The following is a 23614-nucleotide window of genomic DNA, read 5'->3' as shown; positions in this document are numbered from 1 at the left end:
TTAACCTAGGGCGAGAGAATTTTTGTATACTACTATAATAATTTCACCTCTCCACCACTTTTATATCGATTTTTCTAAAATTTTATATCTTATTGCAGAGTTCAGGTTATAGTTTCCGGGAAATATGACTATTCCGACCCAAAAGTACAACGGGAAGTGGAAAAGTTGACTCAAACTTTCGAAAATACGTCGTACGTTTCAAACACCCTGTATACGGAATCGTGGCTGAGAAGCTTTTTGCAATACGTCGAAAGGAACGAAGATTATCTAAACATTTCGATAAAAACTCCGAAAGATTTTAGTTCGGTCCTTAAAGAAGTGAGTAGAATAAAAGTGTGACTATTCTTTTTTAAGCCTTCACTAGTACAATAAAAACTAAACCAATCTAAAAAGTAACACATACTTTTCCTGTGTTTATTTTCTTAAGAAGGTGTATTGAAATGGTTGCGGAATCCTCGCACATTCACTTTCCAGAATGTTTCGCTCTTGGTAGGCTGTATTTTGTATAATTTCCTTTTTATAGCTGTGGTTAGCGGAAAGCAGCGCGTTTTCTTTGGACGTAAAGTTCGACGAGAAAAACGAAAATGAAATAATCGCAATGAGGTTCCTGATACAAGTCGTCAACATCTCGGGAACCGAACACGAAAAGGAAATGGTCAGAGCTTTGAGAAAAATTTCCCACGATTCACCGCTAAACGTCACGGTTTTTCATCCCTACTTCGTATTTTTTGACCAGGTACAAAGCGCTTATATAACCCAGAATTTTTCCAGAATTAATTAATGAATATTTGGTTTTCGTCTTTAGTATTTTCCTGTTTTTAAGGTTAAACTGGTTTTTTATTGTCTGGATTATCTAGTATACAAAATTGTAACATTGTTCGTCGACGTTTCACAAATGATTTTTATTTATTTTGCAGTTCGAGTTGGTTCGTCCTTTGTCTATACAAAACATGGCGGTCGGCGCAGCCGTCATGATGCTGATCTCGTTCATTTTCATTCCAAACATCCTCTGCGCGTTCTGGGTCGCGTTTAGCATCATTTCGATAGAGATGGGCGTCTTCGGTTACATGGCGTTGTGGCACGTCAATCTCGACTCGATATCGATGATCAATCTGATTATGTGTATCGGATTCAGCGTGGACTTTACCGCCCACATATGTTACGCGTACATGTCGTGTCCGGCAAAAACATCCAAAGACAAGATGAAAGAGGCCCTTTATTCGCTAGGGTTACCTATTTTCCAAGGTAAGTTTGAAACAAATACAAAACCACATTCTAAACGCACTTAGCCCTCGATCGAATCTTAACTAGAGTTCGCCGAGTTAAATGATTCATAGAGTAAGAAAGAGTACAGAACTGGAGTGGTGGATATTTTCAACATTTGTGGCAGGGTGCTTTATATTTTGGACGCCACTGGACTTAAAATAATAATTTTAAACTATTAGGGCTAAATTAGCTTCTTAATACCTCAAATGACATTGCCAAATTTCAACTGAATAGAGTGAATATTTGTTTAGAGATCAAAATTTTGTTTCTACAAATTTTTTCTTACACTCTGTATAAAGCTGATTAGTAATAACAACTTAATTTTTTTTTGTACACGTTCAAGACTCCCTTCTTTCACGTGGTTATTAAAACCATGCTAATTGTACCTAACTACCTACAGAAAAACTGATCTGTAGTCAAATAAAGTCCGTCTGAAGTGATTATTACTTCTTTAGGTCAATTTCTGAACAAATATTTTTTCGCATTTTCTATTTGATAAAAGTTTTGATGCAGAGGCATGCAAATACTTTTCTTTTCTTTATTTTCTTTTATTTCTCCCTGTTGAAGTTTTTGTTCCTCAGAAGAAAACGATTCAACACAAAAAAATCTTAGTGCAGTTTATTAAAATAAAATTAGTGAAAAACATAATGTCCTATAGTCCCATGTGACTGATATTTTTCAGAAATACCAATAAATAAAAAAAAAATCATAAATGTAACAGCAACTCTGAAATTGCAAAATGTATAAAAGATACAGGTGTTAAAGGACCATTCTTAAATAATACATTTTATGAGTCTTCATAAATCTCTACACTCCTTTTATTTTTTTATAATTTTTTACCTGGGTGCAATTTCTCGAAGGTTGAACAGAGCATGTCTCATGCGAGTGGTTGTTGTTTATGGCATCTTGACCAATCACTGCTCTGTTTCTATGTCACACAGACATATCTCGCATGCTACATGCCCTGTTCCAGATTCGAGAAAGTCAGCCCTAAATCTTCATTTTTTTAACCTCAAACTAATAAATCCCAAAAAGGTCCGCCCCTATAAGTATACGGCATGTAACAACCAACATGGCGGCTGACAGATCGTCAATAAGTTTAGATACGTCATTTTTACGGCAGTATTTTCCGAAAATATGCTTAGACCTCTCTCTAGAAATCGTTGTTTAACAAGAAAATGACCCATAACCCAGTGTGGCATCAATTTTTACCGTACCCAAATCAGTATATTATCTAATAGCTCTAGGGTACAGATTAGGAATGGCGAACTTTTTTTGATGTCCGTGCCACAAAGTCACAAAAATGCCACAATAACATTTCATATGAAATGTTAGCGTGGTGAAATTATACGTAAGTATAATTAAATAATTGCTCATCTATTCCTCCATATGGTGATGGCCAAAATGAATCTTTGCAGTTTTTGTTTGTAAAAGTATCAACTACATCACCAATAGGGGTAAGTTTATCTTGAGTTCTTGTAGAAATATCGTCAAAACGGAGGAATCGTAATATATCGCAATATCTCTGTTAGGGCTCATACAAGCTTAGTTTTCACAAATAAATCTTTAACAAGATTTATTTGTGAAAACCCGCAAATTAACTGGGCTTTTTTGTGCTTCTCTAAATCTTCCTTATAAAATTAGTATTGTGCAGAAACCACCTAATTCCGTTGCATCTATACCTTGCAAATGTAAATTATTAAACTGTAGTAATTTTTGTTTTGGTTATTATTGCTTATATTTGAACATAGTATTTTAGGAGAATTCTTGCTTCTTTGCGTGCCATCAACATTTTCAAACGTGCCACTTGTGGCACGCGTGCCATTGGTTCGTCATCCTTGGTATAACCTAGTATAAACACCCACACGAAGCAAGAACTAATATCTATTTTACTCAAGAATCTCCATTTAAAACAATTTCCAAGTGTGTTTTCTCTATTTATTAAGTAAAACCAACACTTGTTCCTAGACCAGGACTTTTTGTTCAGATTGAAAAATTTTCACGGAACCCTAAGGTTAGGTGCGGTTGAGTATGCCAAATTTTAATTTTGAGATATTCAATAGTCAACAATGTTTAGTCAACAAAAATTAGATCTAAAAATAATTTGTGCACCTCCCCTTTCATGATTTCGTGGTGCTAGACAGCTTGTATATCATACTTAAGGACATACTGTTTAGTATTTTCATCGTCTTATCATGTTGTGTCATGTATAATTTGTTACAGGTTCAGTGAGCACCATCCTCGGAATGCTTGCCCTGGTCCTCGCCCAAAACTACATTTTCGCGGTCTTCTTTAAAATGATCTTCCTGGTGGTTTTCCTGGGAGCGATGCACGGACTATTCCTGTTGCCGGTTCTGCTGTCCCTATTCGGTCCAGGAGCTTGCGCCAAATACGAAGACGATGACGAATTCAAACTCTCCAACATAGAAAAATCTCTTCCGCATCCCTATTGCATACCGCACCCCCAGTTCACACTGAACGCCAGTAATCTTACCAACACCCTAAGGAATACCAACCTTACGCCCATCGAACGGTACAGCAAAAAACCGTTCAAGAGTTTCGGGGATATGGAAAAGGATTTGGGATTGGGTACGTCGGAGGAAAATTCGAGCCAGTCATCGACTCAGTCGAACAAAAAGGCGAACCAAGTCGAGGAGTTTACTCCTCAGATAAGGTCCAGAGACGTATGGAGGAGGAATTCGGATATTAATTTGTACCAGCATCGACCGCCGCAGATCGACATCTTCGGAACGGATGATTATAGGGCAGTGTTCTTTCGACAGTGATTATTACTTGCTGTTTAGTGACAACGCACGCCTTCGGGCTAAAATTTTGTGATCCGCGGCCATCCTGATTCCTTGTTCAATAATGGCACTGCTCGATAATAATTAAGCAAAGGATATTTAAAGTGTTCGACACAGCAAGATCTTGCGAAGTATTTCTACTACCATTTCGGATATATCGAGTTCTAGGATGGGTGGACCGTTGTTTGTATTTTTGTAATTTATTTAAAGGTTGCCAAGTTTGACTTGAGTAAATGTGGTGTAGTGTTGAGTGTTACGCAAAAACCAAGGTGATAATAATGTATTATCCTATAAATATAAAGCGTAGCAAGTGTATGTTATGCGAAAGTTACCAGTAGTCCTGTCGGGATTAGTTGGCACCAATTGCCAACACATGTATTGCAAAGATCACCGTTTGATATTAATAACTTGAAATACATAACCGTGCGGCCAGGAATTCCTCCAGAAAGATTTAAAAAGCTGCAAGCAACATGTTTTTAGAAAATTCAGAGAAAATTTTGTAAGCTCCAATAATTAAGCAGATTCTGGATATCAGATTCCATTTTTATGGTTAAGCTATTTTTTTATATAGATTCGGATAAACTAGCTTGCAATTTTTTAAGGAGAATTTCCTAACATACTGCGTGGAAAGTGAAACGTTGCTCAAAGATAATTATTGTAGATATGGGAATGTGTGGTTTCTATAAGTATTATGTACATATACATCTTTGTGTTTTTATGTACCTATTTTGGTCAAATGTAAAAATATACCTTGAAGCAATCAATGAATTATGGTTTATAGTTTTTTGTTTGTTCGGAGGAAACATAAATGATAGGTAACAGTAACTATAAAAAAGTGAGATTCAAATTAAAAATTATTTTAATACAGATTTTCTATATTAATTTAGTGCGATCCTTGCTGCACAGAGATTTTATATTAGGTTCCAATTTAGTTAGCTTTAATCTCAAGTCTCCACGTTGTGTTATACCCAGACGATTTCTTTTTTTTTATCGGTAAATCATTTGCAGCACTAAATCCACACTCGGCCAAATATGAAGATGGAAACGGTAGTAAAAGTTGTCTTGCATTTAGTTAAAATTTCTTCACACAGCCCTGCCATCGCTCCTTTTATATTAAACAAAATTTTTACACATGATTTTGCAATTATGATATGATCTTGATACTGTATATTTCATATATCAGAAAAATCCACTAATATTGGCTGCATCATGTTGGGAAATGAATTAAGCATAACTCATTATATATCTTTCGAAGTAGTGGTGCTTTCTAATTTTCTTCAGCAAAATGTCCTTCATCAATATATCTTACATCAGTGATCAATACTGCCCCAGTGTCTCTCAAAGTTCATTGATCCATTTGCACTGAGAATTTTGTTTTCAGCTTTTCAACAAGTTGTCTTTCAATATCTTAGCTCATTTAGTCTATTTTTCTGCTAATAGTATTGTTACTGAGTGGCTTTTACATCTTTGTCACCTTTTTCCATAAACGTTTTAAGAAATGCTGGTATTGACGATTTTATCAAATTCTCTGCTATAGTATGATTTTTTCAAGTTTTTGCAATTAATAAAGAAATTTGATAACTAGCCTTAATTAATTTGAATGAATAAGAATTAATAATAAAAAACATATTTATTTAAATGTATATAAAACATTAGCATTTCCACTTGATATAAATATATATAAAGTCAAATACTTACCAATTATGTGTATATAATATATACAAACAAATTTATTAAATCAACGATCAGCTACTCGACACTCATTCAAATTGACACCAACTGAATAATTAAACACTACAGAACAGTGTTGCCAACCTCAAAAAACTAAAAAACAACTCGCCCAAAAAAAAACAGTAGAAAGCGGTACGTAAAGAAAAAAAGGCAGATTTCATAATTTTGCTCTTATAATTAAATAATAAACAACTTTCTTAGTTACTAGAACTCACATAAATTTATATATTTTATAATCACAGCAACATAAAACAAAAATCAAAGTAAAATTATTTTTCAGTTTCATTTTCAATTGCCTCATCTTCAATATTTTCATACTCATTTTTATTTTTAAAATCATACATGTTTTTGTTGAATTTCTTCATGTGCTTTTCTATTGCGTAATTTGGTTTTCATAATATTTATAGCAGAAAATAACCTTTCCACGGTGGCGCTGCTATGTGGTGATTCGATTTGAGATTCGTCTCCATTTCTTAATTCTTGTACATGTTTCCAAAAGTCGATAATATCGGGAGTTTTGTTTTGATCGAAAGAAAAATCGATATTTCTTAACCTTCGCCATTCTCTATCCAGTTCCGTTATATTATTTGGACAAATCTTTGGGAAGAAATAATGTAAATTTCAGGATCTAGAATTGCTTCAGGATTTAGCATCTTCAGACATTTTAATGCTTGACGGTCTTTGTCGTCAAAAGGAAACCTTTTTAATATCTGTTTTGCAGCCTCGATATAAAACTCCTTACACTTTAAGTAGAAATTTTTCAGCTGTTCTTCCTCTAGTTCTCCTATTTCTCTCTTTCTTCTGATCAAATTTGGCACCATTCCACTAACGTATATATGTTGCATCGGTAAATGTTTCTGCTCACTCGAGAAGTCAAGGTTTAATATTTTAGTTTCTTTTGCGTTTAAAATATTTTGTGCTTCATTTTTTTCTTGTTCAGTGAGATTCAAATATTCAGCTTGTACAAAGCATTCCAAGATCGTTGTGTATGCGGTCAGTATTTTGTCGTATAATAAATATAATTTCGGAGAATAACAAATCCACTTCATAGTAAAAAGGTGAGGTATGTCATTTTTAAACAAAGTGACCAATGAATGTTTATCTCCAAACATAACGTTAGCGCCATCAGAAGCAAAGCCTATCATGTTTGATTTGTAAGGAATATTTTTTTCAACAAAATATTCTACTATTTTGCCATACAACGCTGTTGCTGTACCATCTGCGATTGGTATTAAAGTAAGAAATCTATCTTCAACGCTGAAATCTAATTTTACTATTCTAGCGACAAGCGCTAAATGTTTTATCGTAGATTTATCTGTGCTTTCGTCAACAAGTAATGAAAAGCAATTGTTCTGTAACATCTCTATTATATTTTCTTCAGCTGTCTGCCCAGTTACATTAACAATAATAGCTCTAGCTTTTGTGCGGCTTATAGATAATTGTTCAGCAATTTTCGAATCTGGACATACAGCGCAAATCAATTTATTCAAATGAGATGCTATGTTAAAAGACAGATTATGCTCAGCAATAAAGCAGACCATTTTTACTTCGCCCGCTTTAGCTGCAATTTTCGTATCTTGTGAATTGGAAGCTGAGGTAAACATTGATGTCAGTTTTTGTTGTTTTTGTAACAGTTCGTGTTTACCACATTTTCTGACACAATTACACGCAGAACAAAAGAAATAATTCTCCCCTTTAGTGCTTTTCTTGAACCTATCATCTTTTAACCACGAATTTACGAATTTCTGTTCATATTTCACATTTTTCTTCTTAGGAGGACTTTTTCCAGGCGATTTTATCAAAAACTTTGTAATTATTATTTTTTCAAAATAGACGCCGCAATTCAAAGAAACTGTTCAAGGTGTTGTGACGTGTCACTATAAAACAATACCTACGCTACGCAATACAATAGGCGTGTAGCTGTTATTCGTAAATAGGGATTTCCCCGTGCATAAAAATATAAAGAAGATACTGCCATCTAGTATCAATGCGTTTTATTACGTAATGGTTTGTCATTGCGTTTTATTGCGTAGTGGTTATCAAAAAATGTTTGCATAGTAGTGTATTAGGTGGCGTTGAACTCGAAAAACAGTAGAAAATAGGAATGAAACAGAAAACATGGTCATCAATGTGAAAACAGCAAATCTACTGTTAAAACAGTAGGGTTGGTAACGCTGCTACAGAAGTTGAGTTGAACCGATTAGGTGCTGACAACAGCGATGTTTAGCGAGTTTTAAAACATCCGGGGTTCCCCACGGCAAACGACACACTCTACGGTGAATTCCCCTAATCACCCAGTTGATATGTTGGTAACGTCCAACAAAATTATACCCAATAATTATTTATAGCAATTTTGTTGTGATTTTACTTTTCTTGTTGTCACCGATGTCAGTCGTATCGAGTATATTCTGAAATTGACCCCATTAATTATCAAATTGCTCCCTTGTAGGGAGTGGGTCCCACTTTGGGAAATACCATTTTTGAGTATCCTTATATATAATGAAGTTTTAAATATGATTCTTTCTCGTAGTTCAAGATGTGCTGCAGATCGAAACAGTTCTAGTATTGTTACGTTTATAAGTATGCATTGAAAAGAGCGGGAGTGAAAGGGAAGAACATTAATTCCGTGTAATTAAGTGTAATTATATAAAAAACAATGTATAGTAACAGTCTTCCATCAAAATGGTAAATATTTACAAAAATAGACTAATCATTAAAGGGTATTTGCCTCTGAAACTCTATGGACAGATCCAGCAACGCTTTGGCGGGCCACTTTCGGGCTAGCTTACCGCCCAAAAGCCTAAACAGCTCCGCCAAGTCTTCCGCTTCGCACTGCTCGTCTACAGCGTCGGCCAACTCTCTCGTACTAAACTTTTTCAAAACCCCGGGCTTATGTTTCGGAAAGTTTTCAAACAGCCGATCGAAGAAAACGTCAAGGCTATCGCCGTTCAGACTGTTTAGGACGATTTCCTGCAACTCCTCGGTACTGAGTCGATCGAAGAATTGTTTCATACCGATTGACGTTACAAATGGTAGGAAACAAGTGTCCAGCAAATCTTGTTTTCGGAAAACTCCGTTGCTCACGGAATCCGAAAGCGCGGCCTGAATATCCTCAATGCTACTCCGTTGAATCAAATCCCTTAACGATTCTTTGTCGACGCAACTTTCGAGCTCTGAGTTGCATTGTTCATGATATTCAGCAGGTCTAGTCGACGTTTCCAATACGGTTTCAAATCCATCGGTTTCGCTTATATTTTTAACGATATCGGGAAATATCTTTTTGTCGAAAATGTCGCCCAATCGTGGACTGCAATGGGATTTTATTAGAGAAAAGAGATTTTGCTCTCCCATCGATGAAAGCATGACCTTGAAGATATCCTGTTGTGGTATGTTCTGAAATAAAAATTTCAAACACCTCCGATCAGAGAGACACATGGCTACATTTTTTTAATTAAAATTACTACTAAACTACTATTAAAGTACATCTATACAATAAAACAAACATTGAATAATAAATAAGAAAAAGTGTGCAATGAAAAAAACAATTTTTGAAAAATATCAGTATTTTTTTTTATTTTTTTTATCAGTGTTTAAAAAGGGGTGTCCCGGAAATAAAAACGTTGTAAAAGGCAATAAAAAGAAAAAAGTGGTAAAAAACGAACATTTATTATTTTTATTTATTTATTTGGCACGAGCGTAGCGCAGCGGAGAGACTTATAGTATATTATGCGACAAGTGCGGTAACGGCATTTTATTTTTATTTTAAAGATGTATATCCCATCAGTAGTAATTAGAAGTTGCTTTTGGGCTGACGGCAAATAGTTGAATAATTTTTGCGATAGGAAAATAAAAGTTTTTTGTTTTACGTTTTATATTTATTAATTTATAATTTTTATTTATTTATAAATTTTAAAATAGGTTTGTTTTTAAAAGTGTATAACATTATTTGTAAAAAATATAAGAGTCTAACATCAAAAATGTTTGCCTCGCCATACAGCAAAGGACATGGGTACATTCTATCCTTCTTAAGCAGTATTTTTAAAAAGTAGTTCTGCAGAATTTGAGTCTTCATAAGACAAACGTCCAAAATGCCACGCCAAGTCAAAATGCCATACTAGTCTAGAGACTGTGCAAGGGCATAATAGATTGTCCTTAAGTGTTTTTCGCTGAAGAAGTTTGCTAAATATTTAAATTTATGTAGGATGTTCCTTAAGTTTTTTACAACATTACTGGCGTGGTGGTCCCACCCCAAGTATTTGATTTTGTCTGTCGATCTGATCTCTGCCTTTTCTGTTTCTTCAGCAATTAATTTAAGCTCTTTCCAGTCATCTCCTGTAAGATACATTACGGTATCATCTGCAAAACTTATGACATCCAGGAAATTCCTTTAGGAGTATACTATTTAAGAAAATTATAAATAATTAATAATAAATATAAATAAATGAGTGATTTAAAAAGTTTATCGAACGTGTTGCACACTATACTTTTTCTATGACCATTAGTATTTGGGTACATTTTTGCAAAACAACACGAATACATTAACTGATATGACCGTCAAAATTAACAAACGTCAAAATTCAAGCTGCTAAAATCTCCGAAAACAACCGATTGCTCCCAACACGTGTGGTAATATCCCGGAAATGTGTGAAGGCAAGAAACTCATGTGGTCAAGTGACACATAGGTGTTAACAGACAGATAATTTTCTTTTATAGTCGTATTTATCGTTATTCCTCAAGTGTTCTTGAGACCCAAACACACCGGACACCAATATAGGTATCACCTCAGCGGAGGAGCAGTTAAGAATAAATTTTGTAACTCTGCATAACTGTATAATAATAACCATTAATGACGCTTCCTTTAATCATTTGATTTACCTTAGTCTTCATTTTTTCCAAGACGTCCTTCAACTCTTCAACATGTAATACTTGCCCATCTACCGTTTCCCCATTGTTGACACTGCTTCGTTCGATCGACTCTTGTCTCCAAACTTGTCCGGCTCTTTTGCAAAACTTGGCAAAGTGATTGTCCAAAGCTTTAAAAACGTTCGCAACGATCGGCGTTTTGAATGGGAACCTGTTCACTTCCACTTCGCTTTGTCTAGCTAGGTCCCCGATTGTATTGATACCACTATTCTTCAGTTTATTCGTTAACATATTTATAAACATGGGACTGGTTACTTTTCCCATGATAACCGACACGTCTTCGTCGCAGTCTTCCAACTGGGGGTATATCGGCCGATCATTCCTCAAAATCGTCATGTTGGTTATTTGAAGACTTTGCTCGGTTTCCAAGACTTCCGTGTCCGTTAAGTTTTCGTTTGTATCGTCGCTATCGAACACGCCTATGTCTAGAGGCGGTTCCAACAAGAAAAATTCGCCCAGGTTTGTCTCTTCTTTGTAAAACACTTTGCTCGAAGTCGTGCATGGATCGCTAAAGTTGACCCGTTTGCGCTGGAAAAAAATCACAACTCGGTATCGGACTTACCATGAGATAAAACTTGACATAAAATAAAAAAATACTTTTTTTGTCATTGCATAAGTTTTTCTTTAAATTTAGTTAAGATAAAGATTAATGATAGGCGTAGTATAATTCAATCCTCTCTATTCATTTAAAAAATATATACAGAAAGTGTTACTATTAGTAACATTTACTTAATATTTTAATCTACCGATTATCCTTTTTAAGATATATAATAAAAATATTATTTTTCTGCCATATTTGTAGTGCGATAGCTCCCTAATGATCGGCTTCTACCCCACCCTTTATTCAAGAACAAAAGTCAGATTTGCCCGGTATATAAAAGTGGTCAAGAGTATTATAATATGCTACCCCCTCAAGTTTTTGAAAATAGTATACACAATATATACAATTTGACAGCTCTGTAAGTAAGAAAGTTGATTACCAATTTTTGGCTGTATGCGCAGGTTATCTGTACACAGAATGATTAGGTCTGATTTTCTATTGATAAAAATATCTAAGAATGGGAGATTATTATTGGTTTCTAATTCAATGGTAAAATGTAACATTTAACATAGGTTCAAAATCTACTGACTACAAACGCCCATTGTTTTGCTTTAAAATATACTTTTTTTGATTAACTGCTAACTAAGAAAGGGAAGAATTCGTCCACTGTGCGAATTGAGGGCATAAAATCGTAAAAAAGTGGTACCCATATATGATAAATGCATTTTATTTGACACATAATCCGAAATAATAATAATAATGGACGTTCAAATAGACTTTGTCTTGGCCTGTCAGTTAAGGCAGCTGACTAAAAATCTTCAGCAGCTGTATCGCTGTTTTGCTTTTTATCCAACATCAAATTTGCATTTTTTGCAAGAATACGCAAATTGCAGATAGCGACGTAATGTTCAGCGAAGAAGCTGGTTTTGGAGTTTGTCAAATAAAATGCCCTTCAAATTCACACCACTCTTATGCCATTTACATAAACAAATTAAATATTAATATTATAAAGTCTTTTTAATTTTCTTTAAATAAATATTTAATCGTATTTTGTTTGTTTTTTTCATTTTTAGAAGTGTGGCTTCAGTTCTAGGTCTTACACTTTATTTTTTTTAATTACTCTTAATCGATGTCATATGGATATTGCTATGTCTTCTGGCATTACATTCGTAATGATTTGAAGTTAATTTAATTTTAGAACTTTTAAACTTTTATTTTGTAAAGGTTGTCGTTTTTTAAAAAATTATACTGCATTATATACACCAAAGATATCAATGAGATAATTTAAATTAGTTTATGATTATAAGTCCTGAGTATTTAGTGGTGTTTTATTGAAATATTATTTATTTTCAATTGTATTTGGTGAATTGTTTATTTTAACGCCACAAAGACCATTTTGTTTGAGTTTGGTTTGTTTTGATTCAATTCAAATTCAATTTATGTCTATTTATTATCATTTGCAGTTCTTGTTGTTGATGATGACATATTCCGACCGAACAGAGCGCAAGGATAACACCGGTCTATATTTTCGGAATAGCCGATCCCTCTACATATCTAGTAGCTACATCCGCCCCTTACCTTGGGACAGGGCGAAAACCCATCGTCGACGTCCGAATGCTTCCTCTTCAAAATACTGGACCTTGGTGTTGCCGATGGACTCGGTACCTCCCTAGTAAACGTAAGAAGATCTTGCTTATCCATATTGCTTGTAGACAGAGTGGCCGCTTTCGGTTTCCTACCCGACATCAACTTCCGGATCCTCAGGGCCGAGGGTGACATATGCGTGCTCGATTTTCTTTTATTAATGAACCTTATCAAACACGACGTCGATAAAATGGAGTTAAAATTATATGTGGACAATAAGTTTAATTTTCTCATTAACTTTATTCATAACCACAATGTAATAAGTGTATCGTATGAAGCAAGCTTTGACTTCTATCATATTTTGAAATTATCTGTTAGGCGAATAATATAGAGTGGCATTTTTTTTGCACAGTATTGTTAATAACAGAACAGACTGTTCAAAACTGTTGTGAAAATTATCCTTTAATGCTAGGGTGGTAATGACTAGAACGGCTGGTTTCTTCTATGCACCTAAATATAGGAAGAGTGTTTCGCACACATTCTTTCTTTTTTTTTTTTGAATTAAGATAAATGTAAATAGCTTTAGTGTACCTTTGCAAATTGTGACGTTAGTAGAGTTAAAAAAATGGGTCTATATATTGATAAAGTTTTTAGATGATGTCACGCATGTGTGTGCATGATGGTGTACTAGCCTGTTTAGACACTATGACCTCTGTACAGAAAATTCAGAATACTTCTCGTCGCTTTATTTCTAACTTGCTTACTTAATTCATGAAATGAAATTGTTTTAACATAAAAAAAAATGTTTATTGACAACTTCGTATGCTGTTTAAAATTTGAGACACTCAGCCACACTCACACCAAGATCACGATCTCAAATCAAACTTACTTGGTTAGTTTGTTAGTAGAAAGTTAAGCTCTGAAACTGTTCAATTAAGCTTTGAAGAAGCCAAAAGGATGAAAAGTTTTGTGAAATGCAAAATAACAAAAATATAAAAATTAAGTGTAATGTTATAACTTCATGCTTACTTTTAATTTGAAATGTGTAGATATGGGTTAAGTTCAAATGGCTTTAAACCCATGTAATCTTAATAAACACTATTATTACTACTATTATCAACCACAAGAGGCGAATGGCTTTATAAAACTTTATTTACCTGTGAGGAGGCATGGGTGAACCACTCTTAACCATACTGAAAAATTTTGACGATCTGATGGAAATGTTATTCACCACTTTGTCGTCGTCGATCGCCAAAATGTCCACCGATCTACCTTTCGCGCACTGGATATTTTTTTCCGACGCCATTTCCGATACTGCGCAGACGTCGTCTCCTTTTACGGGCGACTGCGAACCGGAAGTATCGACAAGATCATCGAATTTCAATGCAACCGGAACGAACGGTTTGACGGTATCATTTTCGTCATCGGAACCAGATTTTGACGTTATCGGTGAAATATCCGAGGTGCTATTTAATAGTTCGGAAGTTTTGTTTGGAGTGTCGCCTGTTACGGGCGATGAGGGCAGAGCGTCGCGGCCTGAAATCAACACCAACATTTTTTTAAAAGACTGCTTATAGGTCTGTGTCTGGAGAAAATTATCCCTAAAACTGAGGCGGAACATCAGTGTTGTCATGTGCAGGCGATTTATAAAAGGTGCGCCCACTATCTAGGAGACCAAATTTTTTGAGTCACACTGTGTTTAACTTTGACGTACAAATTTTACAATTTCCAATTTTCCAACTTGAAACGCAGCCAACGTGGATTATGCGAAGCAAATTTTCTTTAGAGTGAGACGGGTAGTAATTAGAATTGATTTACTGTATCATACACGTTAATAGTAATAAAATATCGTTTTATATTGGTTCTATGTGTTACTGGGTACTCTGTGAAATCATTTCAATATTTTTACTATTTTTGACGGCGACAATCTTGTGTATATAGAATTATTTCATGCTGGTATTCATTAGCTTTTAAACAACTTTTTTTAATTGGAAATTCGATGTTATCATTTAATTGTATGACATGACGCAAAACAAATAATTAATAAATTAATAAAAATTGAAGAAAAAAAATAATTTTTTTCATTTCACAAGAAAAAAATATTTGTCTTTTTTTTTAAATAATACCACTGAAAAAATATATAATGGAATTTTCTCACCAACCGATTTTTATAAACGTTACATCTTGAATTTTGTCACTTTTTATAGGCTTTTTTTTGGAAGATTGATTTTGTAATTTAATTCTATACAAATATTAAAAGAAAATATTCTTTGATCAACAAATAATAACGTGCAAATTATTTCAGTTTGAATATATATCGGTAAATGAAAAAGTCAAACTGGAAGAAGTCCGCAAGATAAAAATCTCCGCTACTAGTGGTCCATTGTCTTTTCTGAACGCTAAATATAAAAGATGCTCCACGTCCTTCGATTCGATTCAAGTTTCGGAATTGTTCGTCTCGACGTCACTAACCGAACTTTTGAGGGCAGGATATTACCAACTTTTTTTTCCAGAACGGACAAAACAGGACCCATTATATAAATACCTGCACGCCACTGCAATTTCTCAAACACCAGAAAAAACTAACACTTTTCGAACATAAGCAAATAAAAAAAATTGAAAAAATATAAGTGATTGATTTGTAAAAAAGTTTTTATATTTTTGGTAACACTTTATTTGGATTAGGTTTTTTCGAAACGGTAATACTTTCTTGAGGTTTAATTTTGCATGCATTCTTAAAACAAGCAAAAATTTGAGTAATTTATACGAGAGGAACATTTTACACATACCACTTCCAACAGGCGAGGCGGTCTCATTCTCTTCGACTACTTTGGCACCTTCTACGACTTTCTCGGTTAATTCCGAATCATTGTTTTTGGTTTTGCTTGGAGAGAGATTACCCAATATTATTTCCATTACATTTTCTCTCTCCCAATACGGGTTCAATTTTGGGTCCTCGATGGGCTCATCTGATTTTGAAAACGTCAGCGAAGCAGTATCCATCATAGAGACGACCTTCTGCTCCTTCGTAAGCTCCGTCTTCTTTGGAACATCAAGCTTGGGTTGAGTATCATATGCAGCGTCTGGTTCATAAGTCTCAGTTTCCTGTGTCTGAGTATCTTGACTCTGCGTACTATTTTTCACATTCTCATTCAACTGTTCTGTGTTTTGATTCTCCGTTTCTTCAATTTTCGCAATATTTTCTATATTCTTTGGTTCTGCTTCCAAATTCTGTGAAAACAAGGATTGGGTTTGGCTTGGCGAATTTTCTTTGGCGGAGCTTTTTACTAACGTTTGATCTAGGGAGCTTCTACCTTCTCTGTCTAACCTCTTGATGAACGACTTTGCCTTTATTGAATTATTAAGAGTAGTTTCTTGAGAACTCTCTATAAAATCCTCAGATTCTGTCTTGGGACTTGTTCGTTTCCTCTTTTTAGTTCCCTCTTTAGGCGTAACCTCATCCCGTTCAACTAATTTATTTTTTAGGGAAGAGCAGCCGCTTGTTTTCTTACTGGTTATATCCGGCGTCGACTTTTTCGATTCTGTGCTACTTTCATTGATCTTTGAATCTCTTTGACTCTTCGCAACAATAATTTTTTCCTCTTTAGGCGTAACATCATCCCGTTCTACTAATTCATTTTTTAGGGAAGAGCGGCTGCTTGTTTTCTTACTGGTTATATCTGACGTCGACTTTTCTTTCTTTTTCGATTCTGTGCTACTTCCATTTTTCTTTGAATCTCTTTGACTCTTCTCAACAATAATTTTTTTCTCTTTAGGCGTAACATCATCCCGTTCTACTAATTTATTTTTTAGGGAAAAGCGGCCGCTTGTTTCCTTACTGGTTATATCTGGCGTCGACTTTTCTTTCTTTTTGGATTCTGTGCTACTTTCATTTTTCTTTGCATCTCTTTTACTCTTCTCAACAATATTTTTTTCCTCCTTAGGCGTAACGTCATCCCGTTCAACTAATTTATTTTTTAGGGAAGAGCAGCCGCTTGTTTTCTTACTGGTTATATCTGGCGTCGACTTTTCTTTCTTTTTCGATTCTGTGCTACTTTCATTTATCTTTGAATCTCTTTGACTCTTCTCAACAATATTTTTTTTCTCTTTAGGCGTAACATCATCACGTTCTACTAATTTATTTTTTAGGGAAAAGCGGCCGCTTGTTTCCTTACTGGTTATATCTGGCGTCGACTTTTCTTTCTTTTTCGACTCTGTGCTACTTTCATTTTTCTTTGCATCTCTTTGACTCTTCTCAACAATATTTTTTTCCTCCTTAGGCGTAACGTCATCCCGTTCTACTAATTTATTTTTTAGGGAAGAGCAGCCGCTTGTTTCCTTACTGGGTATATCTGGCGTGGACTTTTCCTTCTGTTTCGATTCTGTGCTTTCATTTTTCTTTGCATCTCTTTGACTCGGCTCAACAATATTTTTTGTCTCTTTAGGCGTAACATCATCTCGTTCTACTGATTTATTTTTTAGGGAAGAGTGGCCGCTTGTTTTCTTACTTGTTATATCGGGCGTCGACTTTTCTTTCTTTTTCGAAGAATCTCTTGGACTTTTCCTAAGAAAAATTTTTTTCTTCCTTTTCCTCTTTGTGGATGGCGAGAGGAATTCTTCAGCTCCCACAATATTTAACTCAAGTTTCTTCAACTCCAGTCGCATTTTTTCTTTGGCTAGCTGCTTTTTTTTGTCATCTTCATTAGGGGACGAAGCTGGTATATTTGGCAGTTCTTCCAAAAGTTTTCGCTCTGCACCATCTTTCTTTGACGCCGTGTTATCGTCATGATCTTTGGACAAACGCTGTGGCTGTTTGAAATCGTCTTGATTTTCATCCAAATGAATAACAGAATTCAAACTCCGACTCTGACTTTGAGAAAGATCTTCATAAAGAGCGGGAATATCTTCGCGTCTCTTTTTCAACGATTCCTTTTGGTGTTCTGTCAAATTTTCGAGCACGATTTTCACTTCCGATTTGATTGAAACGAATTTGCTGGAACTCTCATCCATCAGCGACGGCTTGGACATTTTATTCGGAGTAGAACTTCCTGTGCCTTTTTTTGTGGGAGTAACATTCTTTAGTTGGCTGCCCTTGAGATTTACCGACGAAAAATTATCAACATCCCTGCCAAATAAACGGAGCGGCGACGAATCCAACCGTTTCATGGGACTCTTGGGGATATTTTTGGCCAGTTTGGCGATTTTCGCTGATCTGCCGCCAATAGCGAGAGGTATCTCCGTTTCCTCTTTAGGTTCCGCAATTTTTGTATCTTGCAAAGTTCGAATTAACCTATCGATTTGGGAAATTTTCGCTAAATCCGTCTCTTTTTTCAGCATATCTGTCAATGGAACTGACAAAAGCTTTAGGATTGATTCCTTTATAGGGTCTGGAGCAACTTCCACAAAACGTTCCAGGTTATTTAAACAGTCGTACTGTTGATTTTCGAAAAGGTGCCTTAGGCAACGGCAAAGACTTTCAATGCTTTTGGGATGAGCCAGCGTTGAAAACCCACTTTTCTGGTCGAGGAACGCTTTTAGGTAACATTCGATGATTGTTTTCTGCTCCTTGCCCTGAATAAACGAGGGAACTTGAAGAATTTGCGAAAAAATGTCGAACATGACCGTGGCTGGAAAACACCAAAAACAGTTATACTATTAACAAAACTTCTGGTTGTTGTTGAGTCGAACTTGCTAACGTTTCGCCAATCATCCTGTTGGCTTCTTCAGAGCTTAACGGAAACTGATTCGCATTCTAGTTTGTACCTGCTGATATATATTGTTTAACGGGAGGAAGCTAAAGGAGGGGCATAAACATAGTCTCCGACCTGAGTCGCGGTTAAGATTGTTAAGTTGCTTATAAATTTCTATAGATTCTTGGGAATAAAAAATTCTTCTACAAACGAAAAATACATGATTTGTTATCAATATGGGAATCAATCATTCGAGACAATATTTATGCTCCTCCTGTACCTCCGCCCCCCTTCAAACAATATCAAGCAGATACAGAGTAGAAAGCGAACCAGTTTCAGGTAAGCTCTAAAGGTCGACCTACGCAGCATGAATCGAAGTTTCTTTGAAAAATTAAATGAAATGTCAGAGAATTTCATCCTTTTATAAATGTATAAATATTAGTTGTCATTAATTAATGGACAAGAGTAAAATGAAAGTTAACTCACTGCCTTCCAGGTCTTCAAAGTTTGTCGGAAAAAGCTCCACAAGCTTTAAAATGTTACCCGAAAGCAGAGGGTTGTTTCTTAGCAGTTTCTTGTAGCCCTTAAACAGGGCGATCCTGATTTCCTCAAATTTCTGTACATATTTTGTTATTAGAACTCCATAATTTTCCACAACCTTGATGCCGAGGTTCTCCTATAAATACAATTAATTAATAATTAAATTAATTGATAATTTTTTGTCGATTCAACTTATAGCTTTTGTCGAAAATAATGAATATACTCACGTAACCCTGCAGATGTTGAAGGTAAAGTGCAGGCCACAGCAAAAAATCCAGCTTTTCCTTTGGGCGATCGTCCAACTCGCTCGCTAAACGGATCCAAATTTCCGCAACAAAATAAACATTGCATTCAATGGTTTTGAAATCGGTAAAACAACGAAATATATGGCTTCTAATTTTCGACTTCTCCTCTAGTTCATTTATGGTGAAAATCATATCACAAAACTTCAGCACAGATGCATAATAACTTGAAGTTCATATAGAGTAAGAATATTTTATCAAAATATATTACAAATATAAATACCTATGGTCCCTTAAAGGTACAGAAAATATGACCTTCAGCAAAGAGTTTAAATTTTTTATGACAAAGTCTTGGATTAAATTTTTCTCAATGTTCATCGCGGCTTTAAACATCAGGCATACAAGGCTCTTGGAGTATGGATTGTTGTCCTTAAAAATAAAGTCACAATCTCTGCATTTCAAAAACAATTATCTCGTGAATGTTCAAACAAGAACACTATAACTAAAATACAAACTGATATCTGACATACCATTAAATTTTCTTCAATAATATTGTTTAAAAGATTTAAGGAATCCAGTCTGTTACCGCTTGATTTGAATATTAAGTTCAGTGTTGATTGCCAAAAACACTGCAACACCTATTCATTGGGAATAACTAATTATTTTAAAAATTGTTTAGGTCCTTTTTACTTACACTGATCCGATGTTCTAACTCAACATCTCTGAGAAGTTTACAGCACTCATCTACAGATTTAATAACATAGCAATAATACTTATAAAAGTTTTCAGTATTTACTACGGGACGATTTAATCTTATCTCTCCATCAGTAGATAAACAATGTTCAACTTCATTATGTGCATGACCTAAAATACTCAATGCTTGTACCCATGAGCTACGTAAAAAAAAGAATAAACATTCTAACCTATAATAGCAAGTAAAAGTTTTGCACTCTCAATCCGAAGTTGTGGAACACTTTTGCTGTGACCAACTTTAGTGGGGTCAACATGCTCACTAACATCACCAAAACAAAACTCTAATAACTCCTTTAATATCAATGTACTGTCTGATTGAAGTTTTTCCAGCAAATAACCAAAAACCTCAAACCTTTTCATTATCACAGATTCTTGCTTTGAAAACTTGGCTTTCAATGGGGTTAGGAGTAAACGTAATTGCTTGGAGCTGCTCAAATGCTTCTTATCCAGACTTGCATTGTCTATCAACTCCTAAAATGAATTACATATCACACTGGCAGCTAAGTCACTTTACCAAATCCTACCTTCCAGCAATCATAACCTTTCAATCTCTGTTCACAGGAAGAATTTCTAAATGCACTTTCTACTACACGCAACAATCGATTGACCAGTGACATGGAGTGGTGCAATTTTTTACCAAATACTCTGACTAAAAACATCCACAGCCTATGCCAGTGTGCATAATTGGCATCCCTTAAATCCGAAATATTTTTTATATATTTGTTTATATTTGCCAAAAAAATTTCATATTCCTCTTCTGTCCAACAAGTTACTGGGTAGCAAGGCACAAACATAAAGGCAAGATCAATAAGTAAGCCCTTTTTGTCATAGTCGGTAGGGGATGGTTGCATTATTGCTGGTACTAAATGCACTAAGAAAAATGTTTTACAAATTGTATTATTTTCTTCATGGCATGTTTGGTGAAGCATTTTCAAAAACTGCAACAAAACAGAATGGTTAACGTCTTGAATACATTGTCATATTCGCATCAAACTACAAACTTGTTAGTTAGATTTAAGTAGCAGTTAATAATCCTGCCTACCTTATCTCTATCATAGTCTTTCCATACTAAATACACAGCAGCTAAAGAATCCAAGTCATAATTACAAATAATTGTCCGTAGATAGGCCGAAACCAAATTGATTACATGCAGCTTAACCCACAATTCAATGTTGACATTATTGATTATAGAAAGAACTTCATTGTGGACATCATAGGCGTTGGAGTTAATAAAAACTTCCAGTTGCTTTAGTGAGGAAGTCTTTAGCAATCTCTCGGCTTTCAGCGCTAGGTTAGTCTTTACTGTGCGCATTTGTCTTTTATACTCCATCAAATTTACCTCTGCATCCACCTTATCCATCGTTGGTATTTGTTTAGATGCGTTTTCTGTTGGGCTATCCATTTCGCATCTGGAAAATTTTTGACAAATGTCACCAGCTTACTGAAAACAGGGTTAAAATTTCACATCTATTCGTGAATGTTATTTATTAAAAACGAGCGGGAACGGCAAAATAATGTATATAACCTCGTCGTTTCTTCCTCATCTACTTCTTTAGTAACCCTGTTGGGCAAAGATACCAAGGGGATATGTCAGTTTATAATCAACTGTCTTTTTTTAAAAGGCAAATTTTACACGTATTCCTGAATTAATTTCTAAAAAGTATTTTTTTGGTGGTAGACACGAAGCAATTCTTTTTTGAGCAGTTTTTTAAGTTTTGACACTATAAATGATATATTTTAGAGTTTTACACGTTTGAATTAAATGGCTAAGCTATAAGCAAAAATGTATTTACCGAGCACATACTACCTTTCGATTGCAACAGGATTATGCTTACTTTGCTTTATCAGTTTTGAAAGATAATTTTTATGTTGTGTACGAGAGATGGCATCACTACCGCATGCGCGCCATCTAACTATGCTTGATTCGACTATTTAGTTCCCTAGTTTAAGTAAAGATGGCACCGCAAAGGGAACAACTAGTTTTAAGAAACGTTTTACATGAAAATTAAGAAGTTGGTTCCTGAGATAGAGTCATATTACGTTCTAGTTCGGCACTGCCAAACAACTATTTGATTCTGTTATCAGTGGCAAAACAAGTAGATGGATTCAAATGAAGAGAACGATGTTCATTCATCTTTGCTAAAGGGCCAAAAGTTGTGCCAGGTCTGAACATGGACAAATTTTTTCATCAGGCAAGTCATGATTAAAGTACAAATTTGATTATTTGAATTTGAAACTTGATGCCTTGTCAGAGCGTTCTCTCCTTAACACTAACTGAAGTGGGAACAAGTCATCCGAAAACGTACTTCTCTGGTTTTCTAGTCATGAAAAGGTGTGCGGTGCTCCTTGGTTATGCGTTACTGAAACTGGGTTCTAAATAAGAATTAATCAGTTTATTTTTTTGTAATTTCAACTTTTGTGGGTCTTACCAGTTTGGCATGTATCCTAAATGTGGCAACTATAAAGAAACTAGAATCATTCAAACTATGAATGAATGAAACGATGTTATTAGAAGGATAAACAAAGATATGAAGATGGCAGGAAACTCGTTTGCGTTGAAGCGTTATGAAACTGGCAAAAAGGTAGGAAGAAATGTTTTAGCTTTGGTATGGCGCTTAGGAATTGCAGCGATGACTATTTTTTTTTGTTCATGTAATGTTCAAGGATTCAACAGAAAAAATAAGAAAGAAATTGTGTATCCTAATCTTGACTTTGCTATTCGACCAGTTCCTCATGGACCAGATACACCTATAGCTACTACCCCAAAACCCAGATTTCAGAGAGCCCGAAGTGTTTAACCAGAGCGAACTAAATGATTTAATTAGAGATTTGCACCTTCCAATGGATGTATCAGAATTGTCGGCATCCAAACTTCGTGACGCATTTACTGGCACCTGTGCCTGTGCCGTATATAAAAGAAGAATGGCGCGTGTTAATTGACTTAAGTAAGTATAGTTTAAAAGGCGTTCCCGATGCACATTTGGTCCATTTAAAAGAAACGTATGAAAATTGAGGACTTCTTTTGAAGGAAATAGACTGCCTAGGACAACAGGGGGGTTATACAAAATTTCCATCCTTTATTTGTGAGTGGGATAGTCGGGCAAGAGATAGACATTGGACTCAAATAGAATGGCTCTCTAGAACAAGCCTTACAAATGCCGTATCTAGTCCCAAGATAAAAGAAATTATTTTTGTTGGGCCGCAGATAAGAACATTTTGCAAAGACAAGGGTTTTCATAACGCAATGATCATTGTTGAGAAAAAAGCCTAGGTTTCATTTAAAGAAGTAATTGATAAGTATCCTGGCAATTCTAAGGAGGAAAACTACTAAAGTAGTCTTCAAAATATGTTATAACACTTTCATCGTCTAGATTGTTATATGAGTTTGAAAGTGCATTTTCTGAAAATCTTGAAGCAGTTAGCGAATAACATGGAGAGAGGTTTTGCCAGGACATTAAGGAAATGGAACGGCGTTACCCTTACCCTTGAAAACACACAGCCGATTGCTCGGACAACGCCGCTTTCTGACAAAAAGACGAA

The 23614-nt window shown here is 35.1% G+C and overlaps 2 protein-coding genes across 5 annotated transcripts in view; one reads left to right on the top strand and one right to left on the bottom strand.

Moving 5' to 3' along the window:
* LOC132703768 (patched domain-containing protein 3) overlaps positions 1 to 4838 on the top strand; it is a 60430-nt gene extending 55592 nt beyond the window's left edge. For both annotated transcript variants that reach the window (XM_060673218.1, XM_060673219.1), the window contains exons 10-13: positions 99 to 318; positions 524 to 736; positions 918 to 1245; positions 3490 to 4838. In XM_060673218.1, the coding sequence (XP_060529201.1) occupies positions 99 to 318; positions 524 to 736; positions 918 to 1245; positions 3490 to 4052 (1324 nt within the window). In that variant the 3' untranslated portion in view covers positions 4053 to 4838. The remainder of the gene's footprint in view (positions 1 to 98; positions 319 to 523; positions 737 to 917; positions 1246 to 3489) is intronic.
* Positions 4839 to 8409: 3571 nt separating this feature from the next.
* On the bottom strand, positions 8410 to 21908 carry LOC132703347 (telomere-associated protein RIF1-like). 3 transcript variants are annotated; one of them, XM_060672535.1, is made up of 14 exons: positions 21868 to 21908; positions 21117 to 21483; positions 20599 to 21012; positions 20245 to 20545; positions 20016 to 20185; positions 19852 to 19959; positions 19605 to 19750; positions 19307 to 19547; positions 19026 to 19215; positions 15639 to 18476; positions 14007 to 14385; positions 12844 to 13075; positions 10677 to 11252; positions 8410 to 9194 (listed from the first exon to the last, which is right to left on the bottom strand). In XM_060672535.1, the coding sequence occupies exons 2-14, from the start codon at positions 21474 to 21476 to the stop codon at positions 8508 to 8510; spliced, it is 6642 nt and encodes a 2213-aa protein (XP_060528518.1). In that variant the 5' UTR covers positions 21477 to 21483; positions 21868 to 21908; the 3' UTR covers positions 8410 to 8507. The 3 variants fall into 3 exon arrangements, with proteins under 3 accessions (XP_060528518.1, XP_060528517.1, XP_060528519.1); XM_060672534.1 differs by lacking the exon at positions 21868 to 21908 and having other exon boundaries at positions 21117 to 21607; XM_060672536.1 differs by lacking the exons at positions 8410 to 9194; positions 21868 to 21908 and adding an exon at positions 9223 to 10133 and having other exon boundaries at positions 21117 to 21607.
* Positions 21909 to 23614: the final 1706 nt, after the last annotated feature.

The sequence above is a fragment of the Cylas formicarius genome, unplaced genomic scaffold, assembly GCF_029955315.1.
Source record: "Cylas formicarius isolate icCylForm1 unplaced genomic scaffold, icCylForm1.1 PGA_scaffold_6__28_contigs__length_40554024, whole genome shotgun sequence".
NCBI lineage: Eukaryota > Metazoa > Arthropoda > Insecta > Coleoptera > Brentidae > Cylas > Cylas formicarius.
The sequence above is the reverse complement of the archived record's forward strand: the minus strand, read 5'-3'. Positions and strand labels throughout refer to the sequence as shown.

Bases quoted from the DNA above. Each gene is read 5' to 3' on its own strand.
- LOC132703347 (XM_060672535.1), bottom strand. From the start codon at position 21,476: ATGGATAGCCCAACAGAAAACGCATCTAAACAAATACCAACGATGGAT. The intron at 20,546-20,598 runs GTAGGATTTGGT...AATTCATTTTAG, and splicing joins AAGGTTATGATTGCTGGAAG to GAGTTGATAGACAATGCAAG. The intron at 20,186-20,244 runs GTTAGAATGTTT...TGAGTATTTTAG, and splicing joins ACTTTTACTTGCTATTATAG to GTCATGCACATAATGAAGTT.